Genomic DNA, 27,473 nt, shown 5'->3' with positions numbered 1-27,473 from the left:
AAGTCACTCAGACCTCATCTACCCCAACCCTCTAAATACAGGGAGCCTGGCAGCAAACCAGGAGTTCCTGGGGGGCACAAATGGTTTAAGTGCTAGACTGCTAACCAAAAGGTTGGTAGTTTCAACCCGCTCAGAGGCACCTCAGAAGAAAAACCTGACAACCTGCTTCCAGAAGGTGACAGCCTTGAAAACCTGATGGAGTGTAGTTCTACTGTGCAACACATGGGGTTGCCATAGGTTGGAATCAACTTGATGGCAACTGGTTTTTTGGTTTGGGAGCAAACTTTGAGGGAACCCCTGGGACAGAGCGACAGCTCTCTCCAGGGGAAGCTCCCAGCTCCTCACAGCCTGCTGGCATCTCAAGTCAGGTTCCAGCTGAACCTGGGGGCTCCTGACTGAGCTCCGTTCCATTTCTGCAGCGCCTAGAAAAAACCTTCAGTGCCTTCTGATTGCTCCAGGACCCAGAGAGCAGAATTTAAGCATTGTGGGGACCCTGATAGGTCCCCAGTCCACCGCTCTACTATCCTCCCAACTTGGGGCAAGGGGAGGCTGCAACCCAATTCCCAGACTTCCCTAGGAGGACTGGACTTGGATGCCCAGAGCAGCTGTAGGGGCTGGACTGCCCCTCCAAAGTTCATGAAGTCAACACTTGCCACTCCTGTTTGGTCTCACCAAGACCTTTTAATTTCTTTATGAAAAATAAGATGACATCAAAGAACAAATTGTGGAAATGACAAGGTAGAAGTATGAACCGATTTCAGTGTTCTCAGAGGGCACAGGGAGCTGAGAATGGTTTTCATCTGTCACCTGCCTCTTTGGGATCCAGCTAGCCTGAGTGGATATGACATGACATCTTCTCCTTGGGTCAGCCTGGCTGGCGGGCATCCCTAGGTGCCCAGTTTCTCACCACAGCTGCTGCCTTCTTGGTTCCACATCTCATTCTCCTGCCGAAGCCGCTGGTTCTCGGTCCGGAGCCTCTCCACCTCGGCAGCTAGCTCCTCCACCTGGCGACAGGGCCGCTGGTTGGTGTACCGTTGCAACTGCTGCAACCTCCGTGTCTCCTCCTCGGCCTGCGACAGCCGCCTCTCCAGATCCAGGTAGTCTTGCACCAACTCCTGCTTGCTGCGGCCCTGCAGGCTCTCAGTGTGGTAGCGCTCATAGGCCTCCGAGAAATCCCTCTGCAGGAACTCGCCGTGAGCCTGGCCTGGCCCATCACTGTCCCCTGCCTCACTTTCCCCACTGGAGCCTGGGTGGGAGACCCTGTGGGGCACATCCAGGTCAGGTTCCTCTGGGTCTCGGTCATTCATCAGGAACTGGGTGGTGTTGTACGGCGCCACGGGCTGGCCCTTGGCGAACATCTCCTCGCGCACCTGGAAGGCCCTCTGGCTCTGCCTCTCATCCCGCCGTTGCTTCTCAGCCCAGCTCAACTCCAGATAGGGCCGCCAGTGCCTCTTGCGCTTTGATGGCAGCCGGCGGTGCTTCTTCCGGGCAAACACCCCCTCTGCCGAGCAGCCCGCTGGGCTCTGGGTCCAGGGACTCCTATTGTTCCAGCCACCAGCAGCCCCAGCAGGATCCTCATCCTCTGGGCGGCTATCCATCCGGGGTATCACGGGAAGGGATCTGTCAGGCTCATGAGACACAGGAGGTGTTTCAGGGCTCCCAGGAGCCCTAAAGCTCTGAAGAGAGAGGACGAAAGCAAAGGATCAGGGCAGCCTGTCCCCAGTGGTAGAAACCTTCCCTTTTCACCCAGCATGAGGCCGACTTTCCCACACCCAGCCAGCCTGATCGCTCTCTAGCCCCTCACCCTTCTGCAACCATTTTGTTTATTTAGCCTTACCCGTCTACTGTCTGCCCACCCTGCTCCACCCCCAAGTAGACTCACAGTGAGATCAGGAACTCTGCCTGTGTTGTTCACTCTAATATCAATACCTAGGAACAGTACCTGGCACAGGGTAGGTATTCAATAAAAACTATTTGGATGAAGTAGGAGAAGAAAACTAGGACGGAAGGTGACTTCGATGTGTTTGCTCAATCAGAAGCCCAAATAGTACTTGCACTTCTTTCTACCTAGAAAGCTTGTCTTTCAGACAGGGCTGGCTCCATGGGCCCCGTGTTCAGAAAGGTCTCAAACTTGGCTTAAAGCTCTGCTGTCGCCATCTTGAAATTCTCAGTAATTTTTGAACAAAGGGCCCCTTTGCACTGGGCCCCATAAATCACGTTAGCTGATCTTGCTTCCACATATTTAAATAGCTCACTCTCTCATTTTTTAGGGCTCAATTCCAATGTCATCTCTTCAGAGAGGCCCTCCCTGACCACCTATCAAAAGTAGCCCCCTTCTCCCCTCCTCAGTGACTCCCTATCACCCTGTTAACGTCGCACATAACATTGATCACATTACCATTTAACATCTGTCTTCCACCCATCAAAATGTATCTTGTCCATTCAGTTCACTATTCTATCCCCATGCTAGACACAAGGTAAGTGCTCAATAAATGTTTGTTAAATGATCTAAACCCTATTAGACAGAGGGATCCAAAAGATACTGGACAGTGAGACTCTTCTTCCCATGGTTCTAGGGCAGAGGAAATAGAATGTATTTATTCCAAGCAGAAGTTGGTGTATCACTCTTCTACATGAGAGGCAGGAAAGAGGTTCTAGTTGGGAAGAAGAAGAGCCAACCTCCAGTCTGCAGCTGAGAGAGTTCCAGAACTTATCTAAGAGATAGAATGAACTCTGCCAAGAGAGTGTGTATGTGTTTATTGGCATCTGTTTATCTCTGTGTGGCAAGGGTGGGAATACTGAGTGTGGGGGACAGGGAATGAATTGCTCTAAGTTTGTGGTTTGGGGATTTCTAATAATAACCACTGCCACTGGTATATTGCTTTATGATATACAACATGTCTCTGAGCATAGGTCCACACAGGCGTAGGGTGTGGGTTAGGGGGCATGGTGTATACTGTCCTATAAGAGCTAGGGATATGCTACATGCATTTTGGATATCCTGAAGAGAACTGCTTCAGGGAAAAGGAGGTATGTTGGAGTGTGTGAGTGTGTGTGTGTGGTGTTTGATGGGTTGTACGTTTACTTCACCAGCAGGGAGATCATGAGTCAAGGGCAAAAGGCCTTGCCTTCATCAATGGTGTAGGTCAGTGGACACAGAACTGCTACCCAGCCCAGGAGAGGTAAGGCCATTAGCCACAGCAAGGCAGGGTGGCTTGTCTGTGTGTGTGCATTTGCCTGCTCACAGACCTCAGCAAATGTCCTTTAATGATCCTTCCCCCCACCCAAGCTAGCCCTGCCCTTCAGCCCCACATACTGCCTTCCTCCTGAAAGCTTGTCCTTCCACCACTATTATCACTACTGCAGATGAGCTGTGTGACCTGGGTGAGTCATTTGCCCTCTCTGAACTTTCTAGCCCTGACATGCCATGAACTCTAAATTAAATAAATCCAGGAAACACTGGAAATAGCTAGGTAGTGTGGATCAGAAGCTCTTCCAATGCCCATTCTAAGTTCCGTCCTCACTTACAGGGAGTTGTTGGCTGGGGGAGAAGAGTGGGCACGGTAGGGGCCGTGAGAGAGCATAGGCTAGGAGGACTTTAGTGGTTCAGTGGTAGAATTTTTGCTTCGCGTGCAAGAGATCGGGGTTCAATACTTGGCCAATGCACGTCATGCACAGCTACCACCTATCTGTCACTGGAGGCTTGCCTGCTGCTATGATGGTGAACAGATTTCCATGGAGCATCCAGATTTAAGACACACTAGGAGAAAAGGCCTGTGATCTACTTCTGAAAACCAGCCAATGAAAACCCTACGGATCACAATGACCTGATCCACAACTGATCATGGAGATGGTGCAGGACTGGGCACTGTTTTGGCCCATTGTGCATGGGGTTGCCATGAGTCGGCAGCTGACTTGACAACAACTAACAACAGCAACAGCCAGATAAGAAAATGATATCTTCAGGGACCTGATACAACTCGCCTCTCCTCTCTCTTTCCTGGGTGATATCCTACTCCCTACTGCCATCCCAAATTATACACGAACTGTTCAAACTCTTCTTCCTGCTTCAGACTTGGTTCTCAACCTGGACAAAATACAAATATTCAACCAAGTTCTGTGGCCTTGAGGTCAAGGCATGGTTCTGTTGTCAGCAGGCCCTCGGTTATACCTGGGTCTGTGGCTTGCAGACTGCATGATCCTGGAAAAAGTATTTCAGCTCTCAGAACCTTAGCTTCTGTAAAATGTAAATAATAATTCCTACCTTGAAAGGCTACTAGGATTCATGAGATAGCACAGATTTAGCATCTGGCATATTGCCCATCACAGAGGAGGGACTTATTAAAAAATGCTGGTTTTCCAAATCTGCCAACACACCTGAGACAAGCCAGGATCCCAGCTGGCAGGGTCCAAGTTCCGTGTAGGCAGGTGGATGAGAGGGTCAGGGCTTACCTTGGCCTCCTCCAGGGCTGCTGGTGACTCGTATTACAGTTGGTCTGTTTTGGAGTGGCCACCTTCTTCTGTTCCAAATCTCTGAGCAGATGCCTTTAAGTACTGACCCTTGCTTTAAAGAACAACAGAAACCTAAGTCCTGAGGGGGAATTCTGAGGAGGGCTCTGGTTACCTAGGATGTCTTTACTAAGGCAGTGCCAGTCATTTTGTAGCACCAGGCTTGCACACCCTCATTTTCAAAGGAAGGCCTTGGAGGCTGCCTCCACACCCTGGTTTCCACACCTCCAGCCAAAAAAAAAAAAAAAACCCGACTTGCTGCCAAGTCAACTCAGACTCATAGTGACCCTATAGGACAGAGTAGAACTGCCCCATAGGGGTTTCCAAAGAACGGTTGGTGGATTTGAACTGCCAAGCTTTTGGTTGGCAGAGCCGAGTTTTTAACCACTGCACCACCAGGGCTCCAACACCCTCCTCCAGCTAGGGGTCCAATGAGGATTAAGTGTCCATCTTCCCAGTGCAACTCCTCAGGCCCCAGGCCGGAGTTTATTTCCCATAATGACCTCCTGGAAGTCACTGAGGCTCAGGCTGGCAGCTAGGAAACGAGGCCTACTCTCTATTCCCCCAACAACCAAACGGGAAAAAAAGACCACCCCAATATACTATCTACAGCAATGACCCTGGGGAGGCTGGGAGTGGAGTGGGTCTGTGGCTCTGACAATATGTAGCTGGTTTAAGAGAGTTCTTTTTCCCATTGCATCCAGAGGCCCTAATCCTGGCTGCAGTCCCCCACCTTCTTAGCTGGGGCTCCAGAAGGCAATGCCCCTTGAAGCACGGCTGGGGGCTGGGCCGAGCCTAGGCTGAGGTTTCTTGTCTACAGAGCCTGGCTTGCCGCCCTTCTCCCTCTCAGAATGGAAAACAGAGAAAAGGGGAAGGAGAAGTCGTCACACTACAGGCAGCTGAAAGGGAAACTCAACTGGGATAAGGCTGGATTCCTTGAAAGAGGGGAAATGGTTTGGGAAGGAGATTTTGCAAAAGTGGAACTGACCTATTTGCTGTGAACGGCTGCGCACACGACTACGTCTGAGTGTCTTTCTGTAAGGCAACCTGCCTGTGCAATTCCAACGTCCCAGCCCTACCTCTTGCTGCAGTTGCAGCAGCTCTGGTCAAGCCGCTCAGGCACTAAGGTTGGGGGGAGGGGATACCCTGGACGGCGCGGAGCCTGCTGGGGATTATAGTTCTTCTACCATTGGAAGGCGGATCAAGATTTTATCACATCAACTGCCACTCCGAGGACTACAAAACCCTTCTATCCTTGCGCGAGTAGCGTTCCGCGCTCATCACTTCCGTTCTCTGATTGGTCGAAACATATGCTAATAATCCTAACTTTCGTCAACGATTAGCTGTGCGGCAGCACAACCGGATCCACCTTTTCCAAACTCAATTAAAAAGTTCATTGATGGCGCTAATCTTGACCGGGCAGAAAATAGATCCGGCTGAAGGCGGCGGGGCCTGGGCGCGGAGGAATCCTTGCCCTGGAGGAAGGCGACGAGAAGATCGGTGGCCGCCGCCGCCATTTTGGGCTGGGAGGAGGCAGCGGAGGGACTCGCTGCGCAGTGAGAGCACCCCGTGGGGGGTGGTCCGGGTGCGGGGAGAGGCCGGGCCGAGTGGGCTGCCTGAAGTGGCGGCGCCGGGAGACGGTGGGGTGTGGTATCCGGGGCCGGGAGGGGATGAAGGTTGGAGTCTCCCCGGCTGGGCCCGGTCCTCAAACCGTCCCGGCAGCCCCGCAGCTTCGCCTCTTACAGAGGTCAGGGTTCTTGGGTAATTACCGCGTGTTTCCCGAGACCCCAGTAGGGGAGAGGCCGGGGGAAACGGCTCCCCTCTTCTGTCCTTCCACATGGGTGCGGATCCCGAGGCCAAGCTCTGCCAAATTCTCTCCCTACCCCCATCCGGCCTAGGTATGGTGCCGAGGCTCAGCGTAGCGGGGCCCCCGCCTTCACGGGCAAGGTGGCAGCGACGCCAGATTCCAAAGGCTGGCGCCGCGGGCAGGGTGGAGGTCGCAGCTCTGGCCGCGCTTCCCTCCCGGGTCCATCCCTTGGCCCCGAGAGCGGAGGGCCTGGCGCGACTACCATCGCCCCCAATCCCATACACCAAGGCCATCCTGTAGCACGGGCTGCGAAAAGGAGCAGCCTTCATACTGTAGCAACCACTGATTCTCCTGGGACCAGCTCGATAGGGGCACGTGGAAGCCTTTGCGAGCCCAGTGCTTGGAGATCTGTGAGCGCACTTGCTCTCAGGATTTCTCCTATCCAGCCCCGATTGTCGTAACGACCAGACTCGCACGTCTCCATTCACTTTGGGAGACTCCTGAAGTGTGCTGTTGCGCTTCTCTTGAAAGTTCACACCAAAGGGGTGGGTCTTTGCCCTTTGCAGAGTTGGGACAGAAAATAACTCATAGTGTCTACAGCCCAGGAGTAGAAATGGAGTGGCTCATTTCGGATGCTGCGTGGACATCCCGTTTGCATTTTGAAATCGGAGCCGTAACTTACCAAAGCTTTTGGAGAAATGGCTGCCCTTATATAGAGGAAAAAAACGAGCTAATTCCAGTGTAGTCTTTGTAAGACTACAGATTCTTTGCGGTTTAAAGAATTTTCTCTCCCAAACGAAGCAAAGTGAGGGAGCATTTTGCAGCCACTGGTGCATTGTTACTAGGGAGTTTCTCTTTTGGAATTCCAAGTAATTGAAAATCACTTCTGTAGATCCTAGATGCTACCAAAATATGTGGCATTTGGGTGGAGAATCCGCTTTGAAAAATAAAACTCTCAACTTTATAGCCGTAGCAGCTTCTTAAAGACTTAAGTTGGAGATGAAGTTCTTGCTCTCGAATGGCAGATTGCACCGTCTTGTTTCCTACTGCCTGAAGCCTAAGTCCAGAGTGATTTATGGCTCAGGGAAATCTTCAAATAATAGTCTTGTTGCTAAAAATAAAGTCAGTTGAAATGATGCGTAGGTAGGTTCTTAAGTAGGAGAGATTTTTCTGGGTGACTGGGTAGTAAACTTTGTGGGTATCTTCTGATGAATCTTACTAGTTACAGATACACAAATCATTTCTAAATAACAATAACAGAAATCTTGGGCGAGTTCTTCACAACGGAAGCCTTGTCCCTATTATTCCAAAAAAACCAAGCCTCTTGCCATTGAGTCGATTCTGGTTCATAGTGACCCTATAGGACAGAGTAGAACCGCCCTACCTAGGGTTTCCAAGGCTGTAATCTTTATGGAAGCTGCCACATCTTTCTCCCCTGGCGCTGCTGGTGGGTTTGAACTGCCAACTTTTGGTTAGCAACTGAGCACTTAACCACTGCACCACCAGGGCTCCTTGTTCCTATTACTAATAAAGTAACTTTTTTAAGTTGTATGTGTGACAACTCCACAGCCTTAACTATTCTCTCTGCCCTCCAAGATGTTCTCAGAGAAAGTCTTAGGACTAGATTGCAAAAATATCACCATTGACTGAGGTTCTTAATGTCAGACTTGAACCACATAGTCGTAACTAAATGAAGCTTTGATATACTTGATTTGTACTGTATAAGTTGACTTTCAGTCAGGGTCATGTTCATTTTATACTATTTTTCAAATCATGAGAAGATGGGAGTTAGGCTGACACTAACTTGTTAGGAGTTAAGTTAAATAGTCATAGGAGCCGAAAGGGGTTTTAGAGATTATTTGGTTCTTCTGCCAAAAATTTAATGAAGGAGAATCCCAGACTTGTGATTCATCCTCCATTGTGAAGTAATCTAGTTAAGCCTTTGGGTGCTACCAAGTGGGGAACACTGTATCAGGTGCAGAATTTGTTACTCATTTACAAAGATGAAAGCTTATTGTCTTTAAGGTTGACCCATAAGCTTTTCCATTCCTTGATTAAAAAAAAAAAAAGTTGGGGATAAAACCAGTTTATTAATGGTTCCCTGGTTATCTACTGAGTAAAACACAGGCCTGGGAGTTAGGAACTCCAAGTTCTATTTGTTTGTGCTGCTGCTGACTTGGCTGGCTTGGTTACAGTCCAAACCCTGAAGATAAGGCCAAACTGGTCATTTTGTTACTGAGTCTGTTCATCTAATGTTCAACCAGGCCTTTAGCTTCCTCAGCTCTCGACTTTCAGCTGAGTACCTTCGTGGTTTATGACAAATTCTCCAAACCCTATGTACAAACCCTATGTACTTTAGTTTCCTAATTTCAAAATGGGATCAGTGCTGCCTCCCTCATAAATACCTTGAGGAGTAACTAGTCATGTAAATATGTAGCTATGTAAATATCTACTTGCTATAACTTCATCATTTGGGAACTTTAGAACTTCTGCTTCAAAGGTCGCTTGGGACAGTTGGGAAGCCTGTCTTACTGAACTATAGCCTGGATTGCCCACAGCAGCACAAAAGGGTGACCATTCAAGTAGGCTGAACAAGGGGCAGTCTCTCAGGGTGCCAAGCAGTAAAAGTAGTTACTGTGAAGTCCTGGACATTGTGCATTTACCTGATGTCCAGCTCCTGGGGGCCCGTGGCTGTGTATGAGCAGAATTCATTGATGGAGGCAGGAATTTTTTGCCGCAGTCCTCCACTGCGGGCTGAAGATGCTTCTTTCTGAACAATTTAGTTTCTACAGTTTTTTACTCTCCATTCTTCATCTCCTTCCATCCTCCCTTTTTAAAAATTGTTCAAATCCTTTATGATTTTAATAAATACACTTGTAATAATAACCAAAAGGAAGGCAGGACTAACTTCTTAGACATTCTGTTCCATTCCCCAGTTTGGTCTTCCATTCTTCAGTTTGGTCTTCTGACACAATTACATGTTTAAAGGCTTCGAAACTCCAAATTAATTTCCTCCCCTCGAAACTCCAAATTAATTTCCTCCCCTGACCCTCTTGAAGCTAGAACAAGTTCTAGTGAGTAGCTTTATAAGAGAGGTGTTGCTACCGTTTTCTCGAATTCTTGTGTATGGAGCACTCTTCTAGAGCTCCTTCACTTTCCTTCAGGAATGTCCTTTTTACTCACTGTAAACCCAGGGCTTTTTAAAACTTCACAGAAAGTAAGTGGATCTGTCAAATAGAATACAGCTTTAGATGAGAGTTTACAATTCCCTTCTGAATTTCTGTTCTTGAAAAAAACTTAGAAGTCAAACATAACTGCTTTTGTTCATATATTGAGGGGAAGATCACAGTAGCTATTTAAAAAGACCATGGGCAGTTTCCTGTAGCAGCTGAACCATTTGAATGTTGTTGGTACGCGAAGGTTATCAGTAGATGATTAGGATTATTCCTGCTGTTGCCTGTGTTAGGGCTTTCGTTGATAGAGCCTTCTCTAAGTAAAACCCAAGAAAAAGTTCATTCAGGAGGATTTGTGAGAGCTAAATTATTGATCTGTCTAAAGGGCCCCCCCAGCAGCCTTTTTTTTTTTTTTTTGACAAGAAACAGGTTGTAAGCTTTCCAATATTCAAAAACAAGTGTCAAAAGTTAGCCAAAGATTGAATCTTTACCTCCTGGATAGTATATTCTGCCGTGTTGCCTAGTATGACTATTACCCTTCGGTCAGCAGTTTGACATTTTCTGTCTTTTTAAAAGTTACTTTTCATTTCTAGCATCAATAATCATTTAAACTCTGTATCAGAAAGGATAGTAAAGTGAAGTTTTTATCCTAATGTTTTATGTATGCAAATGTGAAAAATAGCTATTTTCCAAATACAACAAGCTCAAAGGTACTAAGGTAAAAGTACTACCTTAACTGTAGCCAACTTTTCCACCACACTGTTGTGAATATTTGTTGCAGGAGGTTAAGGGTGTAAGTGGCCAGTGGGCCTGCCCTCAGGAGAACACGTGCGGTGTGTTAACTAATGTTTGACTAAATACAGCCATCCTTGGATGTTCTGAAGGTAGACTATTAGATTGTGGATTTTTAAAAAAAATTCTGTGGATTCCCTTTTTGGGTTCTCTAACTTTTGAAATCTTCATGGTAAATTTATTTTCATTTCCACAAGCAGAGAATTTTAGTCTGGATGAAGTGTAAATTAAAATACCAAATGACCAAGTGCTCTGGTCTTAAGCAGAACCAATAGTAACCACAGCACTGCTACCTTACTTTTGTATAGAACATTTTCATTTTTTGTATTTCACGCGGCCACGTTTAACTCTTATAGCAATTATGTGAAGTAGCCAGCAAGTATTAGCCCCATTTTGCTGATGCAGAAACAGATTGAGACTGAGAGGTGTAGAGATGTGTCCAGGGTTGCACAGGTAGTTCATGGCAAAGGCGTGACAAGGACCCTGGTTTTTGGACTCAGTTTGGTGTCATTTTTATTATGTTTCCTCTCTTCAGAGATGCCCAGCCTATTTTTCAGAATGAAACCCACTGGCTTTCTCTTCGCAAAAAACTCTGAAAACAAACTCAGGTCCCTGTCTCCCGAGAGCCTCTTTACGTTATAGGTCAGCCCAAGAAAAGCTGTCCTCACTCAGAGGAGGATTAAGGTGTCCAAGTAGCTGTCTCAAAAGTTTGGGAACCAGTTTGCCCTGGCTGAACACTCAGGCCCCAGTATGAGCAGGGGAACAAATTGCAAGTTCGGTAAGCCTGGTGTTTTGAACACTCAGTTAAAATGTTTGGCAGAGGGGACTTAAGTGAAAGGTTAGAAAGCGCATAAGGATCATTTGTCATCGCAACCCCATTAATAAGGTAACTAACTGAGAGGCTTCTCCCACTGTCTGGAGAGCAGTATCCTGGTCAAGTGGTCCAGTGTAGAAAGTGTACGTACCTGAAACGTCACACAGACCTCATTCTGAGAACATAAATGTAATAATATAGTAAAATGCCAGTGCCTTTAAAAGCAGAATTCAAACCAGAAGTTACATAACTCAAGGTAAATCAAGGTAATTTATGATAATTACTTGAAACTGTAAATGATAATTATTTTTTTTAAGGCAGCTGAATTTATCTCCTAAGAGTAAAACCATTTTTTTTTTTTGATGGCAAATGCGTTTAGTGATTCTTTCCAAGGTCCTTTTTGGAATTTTAATTTTTCCAATAGTAAGGGAAACAAGATCTTTATAGTTATTCTACCTAAGAAGAGGATCTAAAAATTAAAGGTTCTCCCTGCTGCATCTATCCCATAGTGCATTCCGTGAGGCTTCCACTCTGTAGTGCAAAGCCAGAGGGCAGTGTTGCTGCCTTTCCACCAAGAGCAGGTTTCTGGGGCTGCTGCATGATGTCATAGCAGAAGGAAAATTGAAAACACGAAGTAAACTATTTCAAAATAAACCTTTAATGTAATTATACATTTTTCTCCAGTGGACCATCTGCTAGAATAGGTCCAACTCAATCCAGCTTTGAAGGCCCTGAGACAGTCTTGACCCAACATAATTTCTCTTCATTGATTTGTGTATGCTCCTTATGTATCATAAGGTACATTTAAAGTTCCCACCTCCACTATTTCCATGTAGATGCAAAACCAGGGTTTTTTTTTTTTTTCCTTTTACTGCAGGAATTCTTAACCTTCAGGGGGAATTTGACAATGATTCTTTTGAACTCCCCAGAAAAATGCACATATAACAAGTTTACATATAATGTCATGGAGTTCACAGACCCCAAGGCCCCCTCTGGTTTCTAAGGCCCCAAGTTAAGGAACCCCTGTGCTAGTGATTTGAACAGAGCCATTGCTCTAGGGAAACACCGACACAGGGCAGGTGAAGATGGGCTGGGTGATGTAAACTATGGTGACAGGAAGGAACAATCTTACCATTCTTACTGTTTTGATTTTGGAGCAAAAATTAATTGCCAGAGCCTTCTAGCTGTTTTAAGAGCTGAACCTAAAAAGCTATCAGTGCAGTTTAGTAGTTGAGAATAGCAGCTGTACAGGAGTATGCAGGGTTCTTCATTCTGCCCTTAAGGACCTAATTTAGCTTAATTAACCAGAAACTTTACCTTTGATTTGGAGTGAGAGGTCTTCTCTGATTTCAACCCTCCTATTCCTTTTTGATCGGAATCGACTTGATGACAGTGGCGGGGAGGGGTGCGGAATGAGTACAGGGACCACTTGAGTGTTAGACAATTAGAGTAAGTCCTTGGGACCCCCCTCAAACAGCCATATAAATCCAGTATTCCCTACCTCTAAATATCTTAACACAAAGAGCTGCTCCACAAGTTGTTTATCTAGTCTAACCATTGCTTGCAAAAGGTTTACCAAGAGCCTCTTCCAAGCATTCAGGAACTCCTTCCAGCCTTATTTGTCCCAGAGGTAGGGGGTGTTGATTGCTGAAAACCAGCTTGTAGAAAGGAAACACAAGGCTGTTGTCTAACCTAACAAACTGCCAAATTAGGTTTACATTTTTGTTAACAGACTTTTTATGGGTAAGCGGAATTAAAATGTAAACTTTTGATTATAGCCACTTTGCACTCCCCAAAACACCCAGCATCGAGAAAGAAAACCAAGGCACTGGAAAGCAAGCACACTTAAGTATTGAAGATAGTTAAGTTTTTATATTTTGCCTGAACTGTGTATTGTAGCACACTAAAACCCATTCAAGAGAATATCTGGCAAATTGAAAATTCTCCCATTAAAGATTTTTTGCAAACTGACAAATTTAATGATTTCTTTACCCCAAAAATGCAATCACAAAAATTACTACTATTTTGAATTAGCTAGAAATCACACTGAAACTATGTTACATTTACAAATATTAAATTTATTATAACTAGAATGAATTTAATGGTTCTCAGATTTGGCCACCTTAAAGCTCCGTTTAAGGAGGGGATTTTTTTTTTTTTTAACAGAAAAATGCATTTTAACTTGGTCAAATTACACATTAAAAAAAAAAAAACTTCTAAAAAGGAAAACAAGAAAAGTAACCCTTCAGATTCACATAATTAAAGAACAGGAGAAAGCACGCAAGCTACATCATAGCTAAATTTACCAAACCAACCAAAGCCGGGGGGATTTTCTCTTCTGATTATTTGTCATAAAAAGGTCCACTGTCTTATATACACATGTATATAATGTTACATTCCATCACTGTAAAAAGTCCCCTTTCCTCCCTCCCCCCAAAAGTTTCAGTCTAGTCTCCAAACTTGGAAAGCGGCGCTCGCTCCTGCTGCCGGTGCAGTTCGTTCTCGGTCAGCAGCTGGAGGTTCTCGGCGCGCAGCCGGTCCAGCTCCAGCTCCAGCTCCCGCACCCGCGCGTCATCGCTGCCCAGCCGCTTGCTTTCCAGCCGCAGCCGGTTGTTCTCGTCCTCCATGCGCGAGAGGCACTTCTCTAGCTCTAGGTATTCCTTGATGAGCTCCTGCTTGCTCATGTTCTGCAGGCTCTCCGCGTGGTACCGCTCGTAGGTTTCCGAGAAGTCCCGCTGCAGAAACTCACTGCCGTCCCCTCCCATTCCGTCGCTGCCCCCGTCCTCCTCACCCGCTTCTTCCATGAAGTCCTCATCGCTGGTATCGTCGGATTTAGCGGCGGCCCGCTTGGGGTAGAGGCCGGTTTTGAGATCCGGCTCCTCCTGGTCGTGGTCATCCATGAGGAATTGCGTGGTGTTGTAGGGCGCGACCGGCTGGCCCTTGGCGAACATCTCGGCTCGCATCCTCGAAGCTCGCTGGCTCTGTTTCTCGTCGAACTTTTTCTTCTCCTCCCAGGTCAGCTTGTAGTACGGTTTCCAATGCCTCTTCTTCTTGGAGGGGCGTCTCCTATGCTTTTTCTTGCCCAGCTGTCTCTGCTGCTGTCCCCACATCTCCTCGCCCCCGGAGGCAGGTGTCCCCAACTTGTTGGCCTCGGAGTCCTGACACGGGTGGGCGGGCGGTCCGGCCTCGGGCCTTGGCTCCCCTCCCGCCGCTGGCGGGGAGACTCTGCCAGTGGGCAGGTCGTCCCCATTCTGGCCCTTTTCCACCGCTTCGGGGCAGCTAGGCTCTGGGCAGGCCTGGGTCAGTAGGGGAGGTGGCCGGGGCTCCAGGTTCCCTTCCCCCTCCTGCACCGGACGGCAGCCCGACTGGGGGGACGCTCTCGATTGCCACCTACTGTCCTCCTCGGGCACCCGCTCCTCCGCGCCCGGGGGGCTCTCGGGGTTCCGCTCTTCATGGACAGCAGCAGCAGCACCTGTACAGTTGTTAGTTTGCGGCCGGTGCTGATATTCTGACAGGAGTGGCTCGGCCATGGCTAAGAGAGTCCTCTTCTCGAAGTTTGAAAAATTTTGGCGAAAAGTCCTTAAGGAAAAAAGGTTTTTTCTTTTTAAAAATATCCAACGTCGTCCTCTTCGGCTAGTAATTCCTGCAGTGAACCTCTTCAATCAGTCCTTCTGCCAGCAAACTCCAGTTGCAACTTGGGGGAGCTCAAGTCAGTAAAGGGTTAAGTGCCCTCAGCGCAGCCAGTTAAGTGGGTCCAAGGGGGTGCAGCGGTAGAAACAGTACGTAATGTACAGAGGGGACAGCCCTCAAGCCTCCCCGCAGAGCACAATCGAAGAGTTGGTGGGCAAAGAGATGAGATTAAGTCCAAAGGGTTAAACCTAGCCCCGAAGGGGTTAAAACTATCCGATGACGCTGCCTCGGAGGGGCCGGATCCACAAAGGGTTAAATCCCTTGCCGCAGAGCCCACAAGGGGTTAAAGTCCCTGAGCCACCTCCTCCCACTTCCACGGGTGTCGCTCCAACCCGAGCTCCCAGTTCCCTAGGCCCGGCCGGAGCCTCAGCCGAGGACAGACAAACTCATCTCCCCTTTGGCTCGATGCTCTGCTCAGCTCAGTTCTCCTCCGCCTCCTCCTCTTTTCCTCCCTCCCTCCTCCCCCTTCCGACAGCTTCTCTTCCGCCTCCTCCCCCGACTTCCCCTCCCAACCTGCCTCTCCACCTGCCAACTTCCAACTGCTGTCTCCCAGCCCTCTGCGCCTCTTTTATATAGAAGCCCAGCCGCTCCGCCCCCGCGCATGCGTAACGGAGTCCCCGTCGCGGGAAGCCGGGAATCGTAGTTCCCATCTTTTATGCCCGCCGTCCTAGCGTGCCGTGCGACGTAACCAATCCCAGGACCCGTAGGGGGCGTCTCCCCGGCCTACTCATTCCCTCGCTTCGCCCTCGCTAGGGAAACGTAAGAGACCATTGGCTAAGAGTCACACGGCTCGCCAAGGAAGGAGGGCCAATCGCAGAGAAGAGGGGCGGGTTCTGGGCCATACCATTATGCTTCAGGGATACGGCAAGATTCGGTGGCCCATGAGGGCCCGCACAGGATATTTTTACGGAAAGGTGCGTTTTAAAGGATATTATTGCATTTTGTCCTCAGCAGAAGGGTTGTGAAAAGTACAAGCATTTGTTAACGAAAGCAAAAAATGGTTTATTCCTAAAAAGTAGTCCCCAAAATGTAAAAGAGGATTAAATTCTATAAAGAGAGAAGTTGGCCCACGGCTATTAACTCTCAACTCTTAAGATTATAGCAATGGCTTCAAGGTGTGTGGTTAACGCCTGGAATTGGCATTTGCGGAAGGATATAGTGAACATATTTTGCAATAAAACGAAAAGCGCATCAAGAAGTAAACAAATGAAAAATAAAAAGCGCCGCCTTAAAGGGACAGCGTGACTCCGTTTAGCGTAGCAACCACGGACTAGGCCGCGGAAAATGAGACGGCAGGTTCGAGTCCCGGGTGACGATCCTTGGTCTGGGCTCGGCCCTTTGAGCGAAGGAAGCCGAGCTCCAACACCCGCCACTGGCCTGGTCTCTCGGGGCTGCCTCTGCCACAGAGGCCAATGCAAAATGGTGATCCGCGGCCGTGCCTCTCCCCAGGGTGGGGATCGGAAAGCGCAGGGTGGGAGCCGGGGAGAGCCGGGGCGGGAGGGCCTAACCCTCGGGCCTCAGCTTCTGTCGAAGAAAATGGCCTCCAGGGGCCGACTTGGTCTCTTCACTTCCGACCAAGAGCGTTTCCTGAACCCGGATGAGGGAGTCCATGCCAACTGAGGTGCCTTTGTTGGGGAGGGGTTCGAAATTAATAATGAATTTAAGTCATCAACCTTGGCTAGTGAAAGAAAACGGGGTAGCATCTGCAGAGGCCCTTCCTCATGAGTGGGCACTGGCCAAGACCGGAGGGAAGCCACCAGCTTCCCTGAGGAGGAGGCCTTGCCCCGAAATGGGGCGGGCAGGGGGCATTCCAGCCCAGGACTGTGGAGAGAAATTCTTCAGACTCCCAGCCCCTGCCCAAAAGACAGGGTCTGAGAGGACCTGAATCCGCCATAATCACTTTTAGGCTTAAAATCTTTGGTAGTCACCAGCCACCCAGTCAGTGACCCATTCTCATTATTTCTTCCTTAACCTTAAAAAAAAAAAAAAAAAATTGCCATTGAGTTGACTGCAAATCCTAGTCATGACTCATAGAGACCCTATAGGACAGAGTGGAACCGCCCCATAGGGTTTCCAAGAAGGGCCTGATGGATATGAACTGTCAACCTTTTGGTTAGCAGCAGTAGCTCTTAACCACTACACCACCAGCATAATCCGTTGATGGGAATAGCAAACGTTCCTACCACTTTGCACCATATAACATTTTTTTACAGGACTTTTTGACCTCACCACAGCCCAGTGAGTTAGGCAGGGTATAAATTATAGTCCCCATTTTAGAGATAAGAAATCTCTGACACTCAGAAATTAAATGACTTGTCCAAGGTCAAATGACAATTAAGTGGCAATTCCTGATGGAGGCAGGTTATATCCCCCATGCCATTTTTCTTTCTGTCACAAAGTCTCCTGAAGTCTTCTTTCTCAAGAACTCCAAATTTAGTTACTTTCATTCCCAACAGCTTCAACCTAATTCAGGCCTTTATTCCTTCACTTGGCAAACATTTGTTCAGAGGGCACAAAGGTGAATAAAATGTCATCCTTGCCCTCGGGTTGTGTAGAACGGCCACCAAATCACAATTCAGTGGAAAGAGACCCAAAATGGCAAGTGAAGAAAATCTTGATAGCAGCTTGTGAACCAAGCTGTGTGGGAGTTGGGAACTGTGGCAAAGTTTCACGGAGGAGGTGACTTAGCTGGGCTCCAAAGGATGAAGAGTTTTTCCAGGCAGAGTGTCATGTAGAGGGCATTTAATGAAGAGTGAGTATCATGTCCAAAGAAAAGATTTGTCTGGGGACTCAGGAGTGGTTCTGTGGGTCAGTGTAAGGTGTATGGTGGGGCAGTGGTGATGGACATGCCCTGTGTAGACTGTCTCCAAAGTGAAAAGCCAGCAGAGTACCTCTGGGGCACATCAGATGTTTTGGAATTGACCACCCAGCTTCTCATTTATGTTTTCCCTGGACTTCCTAGAACTCAGGTCTATCTAAAAAGTCTGCCCTGTGTTTCTCCATCCATGAAGCAGGAGACTCCCTGAGGGCAGGAACTGAATCCTTATACTGGGAGCACCCTGAGGTAAAGGGTTTTTGCAGAGTACTCAGTTGGGAGTAGAAGACCTCCAAATTGTTACATTTTCAGACCCCAAAGCACTCCTGGGTACCCCCAGTAAGGGGATTTGGAAGATATAGCTGAGTACAGTGTCAGCTCACTGGCAGGGCTCAGCAGCATGGTCTCATTTGTCAAACCCAGCTGGGAGTGGGGTTGGGGAAGACAGCCAGACTGATAAGATTTTGTGAAACTTCTAGAATTCGAGCAAAGAAAGGGCCAGACCCCTTAAAATTAGCTCAGTTCTAACTCTTGGCCAGGCATTTTACATGCCCTGATCACTTTAACAGCAGGATTGCCTTACGATGAAGACAGCATCACCCCTACTTCACAGATAAGGGAGCCCAAGCTCAGAGAAGTTAAGGCTCTTACCCAAGGTCACACAGCTAGCGTGTGCAAGTGGTGGAGCCGGCCTCAGACCCATGCCTGCATCCCCAGTATCGATTTCATCCCCTCCCACTGCCCTGCTGCTGTCCATCCTTATCACAAGGGGTTTATGCAGCCTTTCTGCTTGTGACCCTTGAATGGGTCCTTTGGAGCAGCAGGGTCTGTGTCTGTCCTGAGGGGTACCCTTCCCACTTCGGGAGAAGGAATGATGGGCAAAGAGTGACTGTAGCTTCCAGTGGTGCAGACGATGGCTACGTCCCAGGCCATGGTCAAGGCCAGGGGCTGACGGAGAACTCAGGAGGTTAAGGGTCTCCAAGGAAGAGTCTTAAGAACAGCCTCTTCCTGACTCGGGCGGGAGGGTCCTGGGGTCCCAAGAGGTGGGAATTGCAGGGAACTCTAGGCTGCTGCGGTCTTCTGCGGGGTGGGACCCTGGCCAGTGGCTTTGGAGGCGCTCACAGTGGCGAGTTCTGCCACGGAATTCCGGCCCGTGGCTGGAGCCAAGGCTGCCCGTGTGGGACGACAGGGCTGGCGATGACCGGAGGGAAGCCAAAGCCACTGGGCCGGGGAGAAAAATTAATTCGGAACCCCAAGCAGCCTGCAGCAGCCACGGGCACCCGGAGGTCGGTGCACACGCTGGTGCTCCACCCACCCCGACGGGGGCTCCGGGCTCCGGGCCGCGTGGGGCCATGCCCCCTACTCCGCATAGCAGGGCGGAGATAAGGCTCCCTCTGGGCCTTGGTGTTCCAGAAAGTTCCCTGGGAAAGCCCGAGCGCGGAGATCAAGGGGATACGGCACCCGGAACGGACGGCTGAGCAAGGGTAAGCGGGCAGCTCCTGGGAACCGGGTCTCGGAGCCTCCGTCACAACTGCCCCAGCCTGTGTTATTCTTCTCCAGCCCCCTGGGCTGCCCAGGACTGAGCCCCGACGGGCGGAGGGCGGGGCCGCAGCTGCACCCTTGGCACCACCCACCCAGCGGCTGTTGTAGGGCCCGCGCCCCTCCCTCCCTTCGGGGCCCCCGCCCCGCCCAGGGCGCCCCGGGGCCTTCCTCCTCCCCCCAACTTTCCTCCTTACCGAGGCCTCTGTTTTCCCTTCTCTCGCCTATGAGGAGGGAAAACGTTCCTCATTCAAAAACACCAACCCGGGCCTTCAACAAGGGGCGTTGCCATTGGGGTGGGGGTGCGGGTGCAGGGAAGGGGCTTGTGCCTCGCTCGCCCCGGGCCGAGTTTCTCGCCTCACTACATGGGGGCACAGACTGCAGCAAGTTAAGGTTTTATTTAGTGAAACATTCATTTGTACAGTGAATCTTCAGCGAAGACGTCCTGAGTGTGTGTGGGGGAGGGTCAAACAAAATCGGTGCTTACTCCTCTCCCCCTAGGCCTGTCCCCTCCCCTTCCCCAACTCATCCAGGCCTCCCAGCCAATCACTCGTCCAGGCCCTGGGCCAAGTCCCAGCTTGCCCAAGAGCTGAGCCTCCTGGGGAAAGGCTGGGGTGGAAGGAGTCGGAGGGTAAAGAGGGCAGGGGCTGAGACCCGCAGCATCCCCCTGTGTTGCCGGCCAACCAAGGACCGGGAACGTGCACCAAGCTGCAGCCTCCTAAGGGCTGTTGGGGGAGGAAATGTTCACGGGAAGCTGCAGAGAAGGGTACGGCCTTATCCAGCCCCCATTAGAGGATGGGGTGTCAAGGCAAACACTGATGGGGGGTGATTTTAAAGCCTTCTTCACCCCACTCTAGGAAGGCTCAGGACACAGCAGAACCGGGCGCCTGTAGCCTCGCTTCCTCAGTTGGCTGCAGAGACCCCTTCATGGAGTCACCTCTTCTGGATTCGAAACTGTCTGAAGAGCCAGTGGACAACGAAGGGCCACAGGAGGAAGAAGAGCAGTGTGGGACCTGAGAGCCTAAAGGGCCAAGGCCGGGCACTGGGTGGGGGCCTCTGCTGCCAAGAGGAGGGAGTCAGGGATCAGCCCAGGCCTTGGCACAGACTGGGCCCTCCTTAGGAATCCACTTCCTGAGTTTAGTGGGAGCTCTGCTTCACCAAAGTTATGCGGCCTAGGACAGAGGATACCCTTGCCCAGGAGTCTGGAAGGGAAGGGGTCCACAACGTGTCCCTGACACACAGCTGTAACTCTCTCCCACATCCTCCTCCCCAGAGCAATCCAAGGTTGGGAAGGGACTACCATATGGAGGGATGGCTTCCAGGCTGTCTCCTCTGGTCCACAAAGCAATGACTCTGTTGGTAATCTGAAGACCCCATATTGCCACATACTTCAAAGGAGGGCCCTGGACACTCAAAACTTTTTTGTTTCTAAATACCATTTCCCACTAAAAGGATCCAGGACTCCTTGGAGAAGTGGCTGATTCCAGGTTTGGGGCAGGGAAGGTAGAAGTGAATGTGGAATATCTTGTACCAGAAAGCAAGGAAGATTTCAAAGATTAATGAGGTCCTGTTATAAGGATGAAGCCCTGGTGGCACAGTGGTTAAGAACTCGACTGCTAAGCAAAAAGATTGGCAGTTCGACTTCACCATATTCTCTTCGGAAACACCCTGGGGCAGTTCTGCTCTGTCCTATGAGGCCATTATGAGTCAGAATCAACTTGATGGCAACTTTCTTTTTTTTTTTGTTATAAAGACATAGACCTGGCTGAAAGGGTCTCTGCTGGCAAAGCTGTAACAGTCTGAGCATCAAAAAGAATGATGATTGCACTTGATTGAAATACTGAGTCTTTAAAATCCAAGAGTACATAATGATAAAAAAAAACAAAAATTGGAAATTTGTCACCACTGAGGTGACTGTAATTAGAAAAAAATTAAGTGCTTATCCTGCCTTTCCATCAAAGCAAACCAAACCCATTGCCATCAAGTCGATTCCAACTCATAGTGACCCTATAAAACAGAGTAGAACTGCCTCATAGGATTTCCAAGGCTGTAATCTTTACAGGTGCAGACTGCCACATCTTTCTCCCACAGAGTGGCTGATGGGTTTGAACCACTAACCTTCCAGTTAGCAGCCAAGCGCTTAACCATTGCACGCCAGGGCTCCTTAAGGAACTGTATTTCAGGAAAACCCTAGAGGATTAGAGAAAGTTCTACTATACAGAAAAATGTTAAAGGAATAATAAACTTTAAAAATCAACATTTTTTGCAACCACTAAGTAAATTATTGACTCAGGCAAGGATTATCAATTGCTGTTTAAAACCGTGTGGCAAATGGCGTTAGCAGGGAACTGGATGTTTGTGAAGTGCCAAGATAACACAAGACAGAATAGCCCCTGGCTGCAAGAGGAAAATGTGACTTTATAATTGTGGGATCGGGCTGTTATCCCCTTAATCCATGCAAGTGGTCCATGCTGGAAATACTACTGGTGTGTCCCCTGATGTGAAAAATGTCAGCTCTAATATAACCCGGTCAAAACCATCTAACCTGACTCTAATCCAGCCCTTAGATCTAACTTCTAGCTCCCAGGAAATAAAATGTATAGAGGAACTAGCTAAATGATACCATAAGGATGTGATCAAACAAACCCAGAAGGTGGGACATTCTACAGGACCACTGGCCCATTCTCATCAGCACGTCAGCGGCAAGGAAAAGGGACAGTGCTAGATGAGAAGAGATTTAAGGAACATAAAATGCAGTGTGTGGTCCTGGACTGGACAAACAAAACAGTTGGAAAGGACAATCCTGGAACAACTGGGGTAATTTGAATTTGGATTAGGTATTTAATGACATTAAGAAATTTCTAATTGTGTGATAAATGTTTTGGCTAGGTAGTAGAATGTTCCTGTTTATAGAGATGTAAACCCGAGTATTTAGAAGAGGGACATCAGGAGGTCTACACCAGGTACTAAAAAAAAAGGAAACCCTGGTGATGTAGTGGTTAAGTGTTATGGCTGCTAACCAGAAGGTTGGCAGTTCAAATTCACCAGGGAACGCCAGTTACTAGCTGCTGTCAAACTGATTCTGACTTGTGGAAATGCCATGTGTGTCAGAGTAGAACTGTGCTCCATAGGGTTTTTCAACGGCTGATTTTTCTAAAGTAGATCACCAGGCCTTTCTTCTGAGGTACCTCTGGGTGGACTTGAGCTGCCAGCCTTTCTGTTAGCACTGGAGCGTGTTAATCGTTACATCACCCAGGGACTCCTATGATCTATAATCCATTCAAAATCTCAGCCTATAAAGTTAGTAAAAGGTAAAAAAAAGTCCAGTGTGGGTGGGTGAAAGGTGGGCTGCTGTGGGTCTGAGGAAATTCCTGCCACCCTGGTTGACACCAACTGTACCAAGCAGGTTACAGGTCACCTGAGGGATCCCCCACATCCAGCCCCCTCCTGCCCCCTCCACCCCAAGCTTCTCAAGAACAGACCCACTCAGAGTTAATGATGGGTGCCAGCTTTAGGGGGAGAGAGGCCTGGGGCCACTCCTAGCTCCATCACTTAATGTTAATAATAATAGTAACAACAACGGGCCCAGTTGTGAAGGGCTTCCTGTGTGTTGGGCACTGCAGAAGAACCTGCTTGCATTATCTCACCTAATCCTCACAGCAGCTCTGTGAGAGTCTTCCAGGTCGTGCGCCCTCAGGAAAATTACTCAACCTCTCAGAGCCTTAGTTTCCTCATCTGTAATAAGGAGATGAAAAGAAAACCTATTTCATAGGGATGGTGTGTGATTAAATAAGATAATGCAAGTAGCAAGTTGGGCACACAGCTGGGACTCAAGAAATGGCAGATGTTACTTATTCTGCAGAAGCCCAGGAGCCAAGGTGTAAGCGGCAAGCAGATCTAGGCATCGAGGAGAGGGGGTGAGGGATGCAAGGGCTGATCTGTTTGGGGGAAAACTCTAAGAATGAGAACAAAAGCCTGACTGATGGGTGCCCTTCCAGCTCTCGGAATTCATTCTCATACCTCTTTCTCTTCGGGCAGATGGAAGGTAAGAGCAGGAGGGACGACCCTCCCCACTCTCCCTTACAGGGTGGAAGCACTTCAGTACCCCTGGCTTCCCTGCTTGCAACATGAGCCACACCATTCTCTGGAGGAGGCAGGCTGTGGGCAGGTGTCGGTATGGGGGCAAAGTCAAAGGTGCCTGGGTAAGGAGGCTGGAATTGGGACACCCAGAGCTCTGCCCCAGTCTTAATGGGGTTGAGGGGGCCTCACCTGCTTGTGGGGGCGGGGCATGCTCTCCAGGCTCTGCAGTCTCCCCTGGACATCCTGCATGCTCTGCTGCAGCGCCCGAACTGTTCCCACCAGCCACGTGTCCAATTCCTGGGGTCCCAGCAGGCTGCCCCCCAAGCCCTCTGCAGAGCACAAACACACAAGGAAGGGGACTCAGGAGGCAGCAGGGCTAGAGGCAGGATAGGGTGGTGGCAGGCTGGGGCACATCCCAGGAAATGCAATCATAGAATGCAATCCTTGTAGCAAGTGTGGCTCTTGGCAAAAGCCATCCATGTGGCTGAGTAATGGGTGCCAGGAGTTTGAATCCCAGCACTACCACTTACAGCTGTGTGACTTTGGGCAAGTGATTAACTTCTCTGAGCCACATTTTGTCATCCAATAATTAGAGTAAGATGCCTTTTCTCTCAGAGTTGCCTGCTCAGAGAAATAAAGGAGATAATATATAAGAAAATGTCCCTATAAGCCTTGGCACCCAGGAAGTTCTAGAAGGGGTATAGGGCAGGACACACTGTTCTCCTTTGAGATTTCCAGACGGGAGGCCCAGAGACAGAGGGCTACTTCCCCTAGGCCACAAAGCTGTGGGTGACAGAGTTGGGATGGGACTCCCATCCCTTCTCAGCACTGGCAGAGGCTGCAGGCTCCTGGGTGGCCCTCGGGGAGAAGATGCAGGGCAGGGACTTTGCCCATCCAGGCAAGTGTCTGCCTGTTTGGCAGCCCTTCATGGATTGAGGTTGCTGTCTCGGTGCCCAGAGCTGGACTTTCACCTCTGCCCTAAAAGGGCAGCTGGGGGAGGCCTGGGTTTGAGGACCATAAGAAAGGGCAGAGGGGGGTGAAAAGGTCTGGCAAGGGCTTACCTTGCTCTCTGGGGGGCTTGGGGCTGGTCCTGGTGCCAGGCTCTCCTCCAGGTGCTCCCCTCTGCTCCGCCCAAACCTGCTGAGATGAGTCACAAGGTCTGAGGGTGGGTCGGAGCAGCCAGGGCACAACAGGGGTGGGAAAGGGAGGGAGAATGGGGGTGGTCTCACCAGCTCTGGCTCCAGCTGCTCCAGTGAATCACAGAAAACCTCAGAGTCCAAATCCCTGGGCTGCTGGGACTCTGGGGAGTGGGTAGGCAGAGTTATTGAAAAGAGGAGGCTACAGAGGGAGAGGAAGGGCATGCAACTGGACAGAGGACCTGTTCAGGTGGCAGTGGAGACATTGCCATGAGGGGCGCAAATGGGTCACCCAAGAAGTAAGGCCCTGGCACAGGAGTCCTGGAACCTGTGCCCTGGCCTTTGGGAACCAGGTGGTCTCAGTGTCTGTGGGCATGAGGTGTGAAGGGCAAAGCCTGGCATCCAGCCTTCTCCCCTCCACCCAGCCTGGAGGGCACCCCATCAGGGTTTGGCTCTCTGCCCCTGCTCCCCAGGTACTGACCTGGGTTTGGAGGGGCTGGCTCCTTGGCGGGGTAGGGAGGCTCCAAGTTAGCCCCAACATTGCTGTTCAGTATCTGCTCTTTCTGACCTGCTGAGACACAGCACCCAGAGGTGGATCTGGGGGAAGGCTGGTATCCCTGCTCCTCACCAGCTCCGGACATTGCCTGAGAACCATTTCACTGGGGGCACTGGTCAGGGTTTGTTATAACAGGGTCATCACATGGAGACCTCTGCCTCCACCTTCCCCACCCCCAACTGAGCAGCCCCCTTAGCACTGGCTCAGCTCTTGTCCTGGGGGCCTGACCTGTGACTCTTCTCAGGAAGGTTTCCGGGGGCCTAGGCATGTCAGGGATCACCTGGTACAGAGGCTTGAAGTAACCAAACATGTCCTCTGCCACCTCACCCAGAGGCACTGTGTCAATCACCTGTGGGGGAGGAAGCCTGTTGCAGGGAGCTGGCCCTGCTGGGCTCCCACCACTGATCTCTCTGTCCCTCCAGTTGAGCCCTCCACCTGGCCCCACCCCTGCCCCATCCTGCCCACTCCATCCTTCCCCAACCAGGGACAAGAGATGGGCAGGGTTGGGAGGCAGCATGAAGGTAGTGACTCCCATGGGGGTGTCAGTGTGTAGGAAACATGGTCAGAGGGGTGGCAGGGTGGGGGGCAGGCCACAGGGGTGGGGGCTTGGCCAGCAGCCCTCCCTACCTTCTGTGCAACCACCTTCATCTCAGCGATGTAGGCAGACATGGCCTCCTCCCTGCTCATCTTGCCCAGGCTGTTCCAGGCATCCCTGAGGTGGGGGTGGGGGGGCAAAGGGCTGTGAGAGGGCTCCTTGACAGCTGAGGCTTGCTTGCCCAGCCGGTGGGGAGCTCACCACTTATAGCGTCCAATGGGGTCCCAGAAACCAGGTCGGGGAATCAGGCAGGGGCCCATGGTAGCTTGTTTGTAGTAGCTGTAGAAACGCAGCATCTCTTCATAGGAGGGGCGGTAAGAGCCTGGGTAGGAGTTGGGAAGTGGAGGACATAGCATCACCTCCAGCCCCGGAAAGATGAAGGTGGAGGGGAAGTACCCTTGGAGTGGACAGAAATGGTGAGGGGTCCCATCTAGGGCAGCTGGAAAGGGGCAAGTGGCTGAGGGATCCCGCAGGGCAGCCCGGGCAGGGAACTTTCTGTAGGAACTTCAGGAGTCGGAGCCACTTCCTACCCAGAGGTCAGATCCCAGCAGATCTGACACCCAAAATAAATGTGGGTCCCCACGGTGTTGTCCCCCGGTCTCACCGTTCTTGGGCAAGCTCTGAATGACGCTGACTGCAGCCTGGAACTGCTTCTGGCAGTCTGGCTCTGGGCCTTCATTCTCGGTGCCCATACCCAGCTGCTCCGAGCCCTGGAGCCCTACTTTTGAGCGATTCTGCAAGAACAAATCCCGTCAGAGCAGGCCTCTAGGGCCCACCCCGTACACACCGCCGTAAGTCATGGATCCACTTTCCAGGAGGGCAAGCCAAGCTCTTTAGAGGCCCAAGTGGGATACGCCGAGAGATCAGAGCCAGTGAAGAGGCCGAGGGAGACTCCTTTTCCTACCCCAAGGCAGCGTGGGCGGGGCGAGGGTATCGGAGACCTCGGGGAGCCCCGGTGGGTGGGCGGAGAGGCGGGTGGTAAGGGTCCAGAATCAAATATGTCCCTTGATGCTCCTCTTTAGGTACGCATCCCCAACTCCTAGACGGGCGAATGGGAAAGTGAGGAGGAGTCAGGGCGGGGCGAACAGTGTCTCACGCTGGACCCAGCACCCGACCCGGCCGCCCTGCACTCACCCCGCGGTGCCCACTGCCTGGACCCCTAGGTCCTCTCTCGCCACTTGGTGGCTGCTTCCGACTGACCTCGGGGTCCAAAGTGGCTGGGACGGGGCCGAGGAACAAGGTAGAAACTTGAGCCAATAGGAAAGCCCGTTTCACATTTGGGTTCTAAACCCCAACCACTCAGCGCAACTCTTTCAAGATTATGCAAATAATTTCACGGTGCCTCTCCCAATCAGGCGGGGCGAATGCTCGCGTCCGACTCCCCACCCCCGGACGGCCAGAGGCGGGCGGCAGCGCCCCCTGGTGGGCATAGTGAAATGACGCTGATTCCTCGCGCCACCTGGTGGAAACCCTTGTCTGGCTGCTTAGCTCCAGCCCCTCAGTTCGGAAAGACCCAACTCACCTCATTGAACAAGTATCAGGCACTGGGGATAAAAAAGGGAGTCATGTCCTGGAGTCAGGCGTTCAGGAGAAGGGACATCGGAGCTGACACAACTAGTAACAGAAGTAAGCCAGGAGAAGAATGAAGAAGGTCATTCCTGGACGAAGGAACTGCAGTACGGAGACGGAGACTTGATATTCAGGAAGACAATTCAGGACCCCAGACTGGCATGGGAACCCGAGCCATTACGCAGAATCTCTGGGTCGGGGATTTCTGAGAATGGGATAGAGCCGGGGGACAAGTAGATGGCAAATCTAGGTCCTGAGAAACCGAGCTTTCTCTTTGGGGTGCCACACTCTTGGCCGCCATGGGGTGGCGCTGTGCGCCCAGCTCTCCACCCCCGACCCAGGGCACTAGCTACGGACAACGTAGACGCGCGCACACGCAGACCTTACTCACCTGTACA

General features: G+C 50.3%; 3 protein-coding genes across 15 annotated transcripts; all 3 read right to left on the bottom strand.

The window, feature by feature from the left end:
• Window positions 1-662: 662 nt before the first annotated feature.
• HEXIM2 (HEXIM P-TEFb complex subunit 2) lies at window positions 663-4,458 on the bottom strand. The gene is made up of 2 exons (XM_049859782.1): window positions 4,378-4,458; window positions 663-1,676 (listed from the first exon to the last, which is right to left on the bottom strand). Exon 2 carries the CDS (start codon window positions 1,596-1,598, stop codon window positions 888-890), a length of 711 nt encoding a protein of 236 aa, XP_049715739.1. The 5' UTR covers window positions 1,599-1,676; window positions 4,378-4,458; the 3' UTR covers window positions 663-887.
• Window positions 4,459-11,742: 7,284 nt separating this feature from the next.
• On the bottom strand, window positions 11,743-15,238 carry HEXIM1 (HEXIM P-TEFb complex subunit 1). Its single transcript, XM_049859772.1, has one exon. The coding sequence runs from the start codon at window positions 14,623-14,625 to the stop codon at window positions 13,543-13,545; it is 1,083 nt and encodes a 360-aa protein (XP_049715729.1). The 5' UTR covers window positions 14,626-15,238; the 3' UTR covers window positions 11,743-13,542.
• A 553-nt stretch (window positions 15,239-15,791) lies between these two features.
• On the bottom strand, window positions 15,792-26,745 carry ACBD4 (acyl-CoA binding domain containing 4). Of its 13 annotated transcripts, none has more exons than XM_049859773.1 (12): window positions 26,641-26,745; window positions 26,411-26,545; window positions 26,111-26,240; window positions 25,708-25,828; window positions 25,539-25,623; window positions 25,140-25,260; window positions 24,837-24,926; window positions 24,449-24,519; window positions 24,281-24,359; window positions 23,409-23,548; window positions 21,258-21,329; window positions 15,792-20,198 (listed from the first exon to the last, which is right to left on the bottom strand). In XM_049859773.1, the coding sequence occupies exons 3-12, from the start codon at window positions 26,196-26,198 to the stop codon at window positions 20,073-20,075; spliced, it is 993 nt and encodes a 330-aa protein (XP_049715730.1). In that variant the 5' UTR covers window positions 26,199-26,240; window positions 26,411-26,545; window positions 26,641-26,745; the 3' UTR covers window positions 15,792-20,072. The 13 variants fall into 13 exon arrangements, 9 of the variants coding, with proteins under 9 accessions (XP_049715730.1, XP_049715735.1, XP_049715732.1 ...); XM_049859775.1 differs by having other exon boundaries at window positions 15,793-20,198; window positions 24,281-24,356; window positions 26,641-26,742; XM_049859774.1 differs by having other exon boundaries at window positions 15,793-20,198; window positions 24,837-24,923; window positions 26,641-26,742.
• Between the last annotated feature and the right edge of the window lie 728 nt (window positions 26,746-27,473).

The sequence above is a fragment of the Elephas maximus genome, chromosome 19 (assembly GCF_024166365.1).
Source record: "Elephas maximus indicus isolate mEleMax1 chromosome 19, mEleMax1 primary haplotype, whole genome shotgun sequence".
NCBI lineage: Eukaryota > Metazoa > Chordata > Mammalia > Proboscidea > Elephantidae > Elephas > Elephas maximus.
This window is presented reverse-complemented; position numbering and strand designations above follow the sequence as displayed.

Bases quoted from the DNA above. Each gene is read 5' to 3' on its own strand.
- ACBD4 (XM_049859773.1), bottom strand. From the start codon at position 26,198: ATGGGCACCGAGAATGAAGGCCCAGAGCCAGACTGCCAGAAGCAGTTC. The intron at 24,927-25,139 runs GTCAGGCCCCCA...GCTGTGTCTCAG, and splicing joins CTTCCTGAGAAGAGTCACAG to CAGGTCAGAAAGAGCAGATA. The intron at 21,330-23,408 runs GTGAGGCCCCCT...CTAATCCTCTAG, and splicing joins TGCCCCGCCCCCACAAGCAG to GGTTTTCCTGAAATACAGTT.
- HEXIM1 (XM_049859772.1), bottom strand. From the start codon at position 14,625: ATGGCCGAGCCACTCCTGTCAGAATATCAGCACCGGCCGCAAACTAAC.
- HEXIM2 (XM_049859782.1), bottom strand. From the start codon at position 1,598: ATGGATAGCCGCCCAGAGGATGAGGATCCTGCTGGGGCTGCTGGTGGC.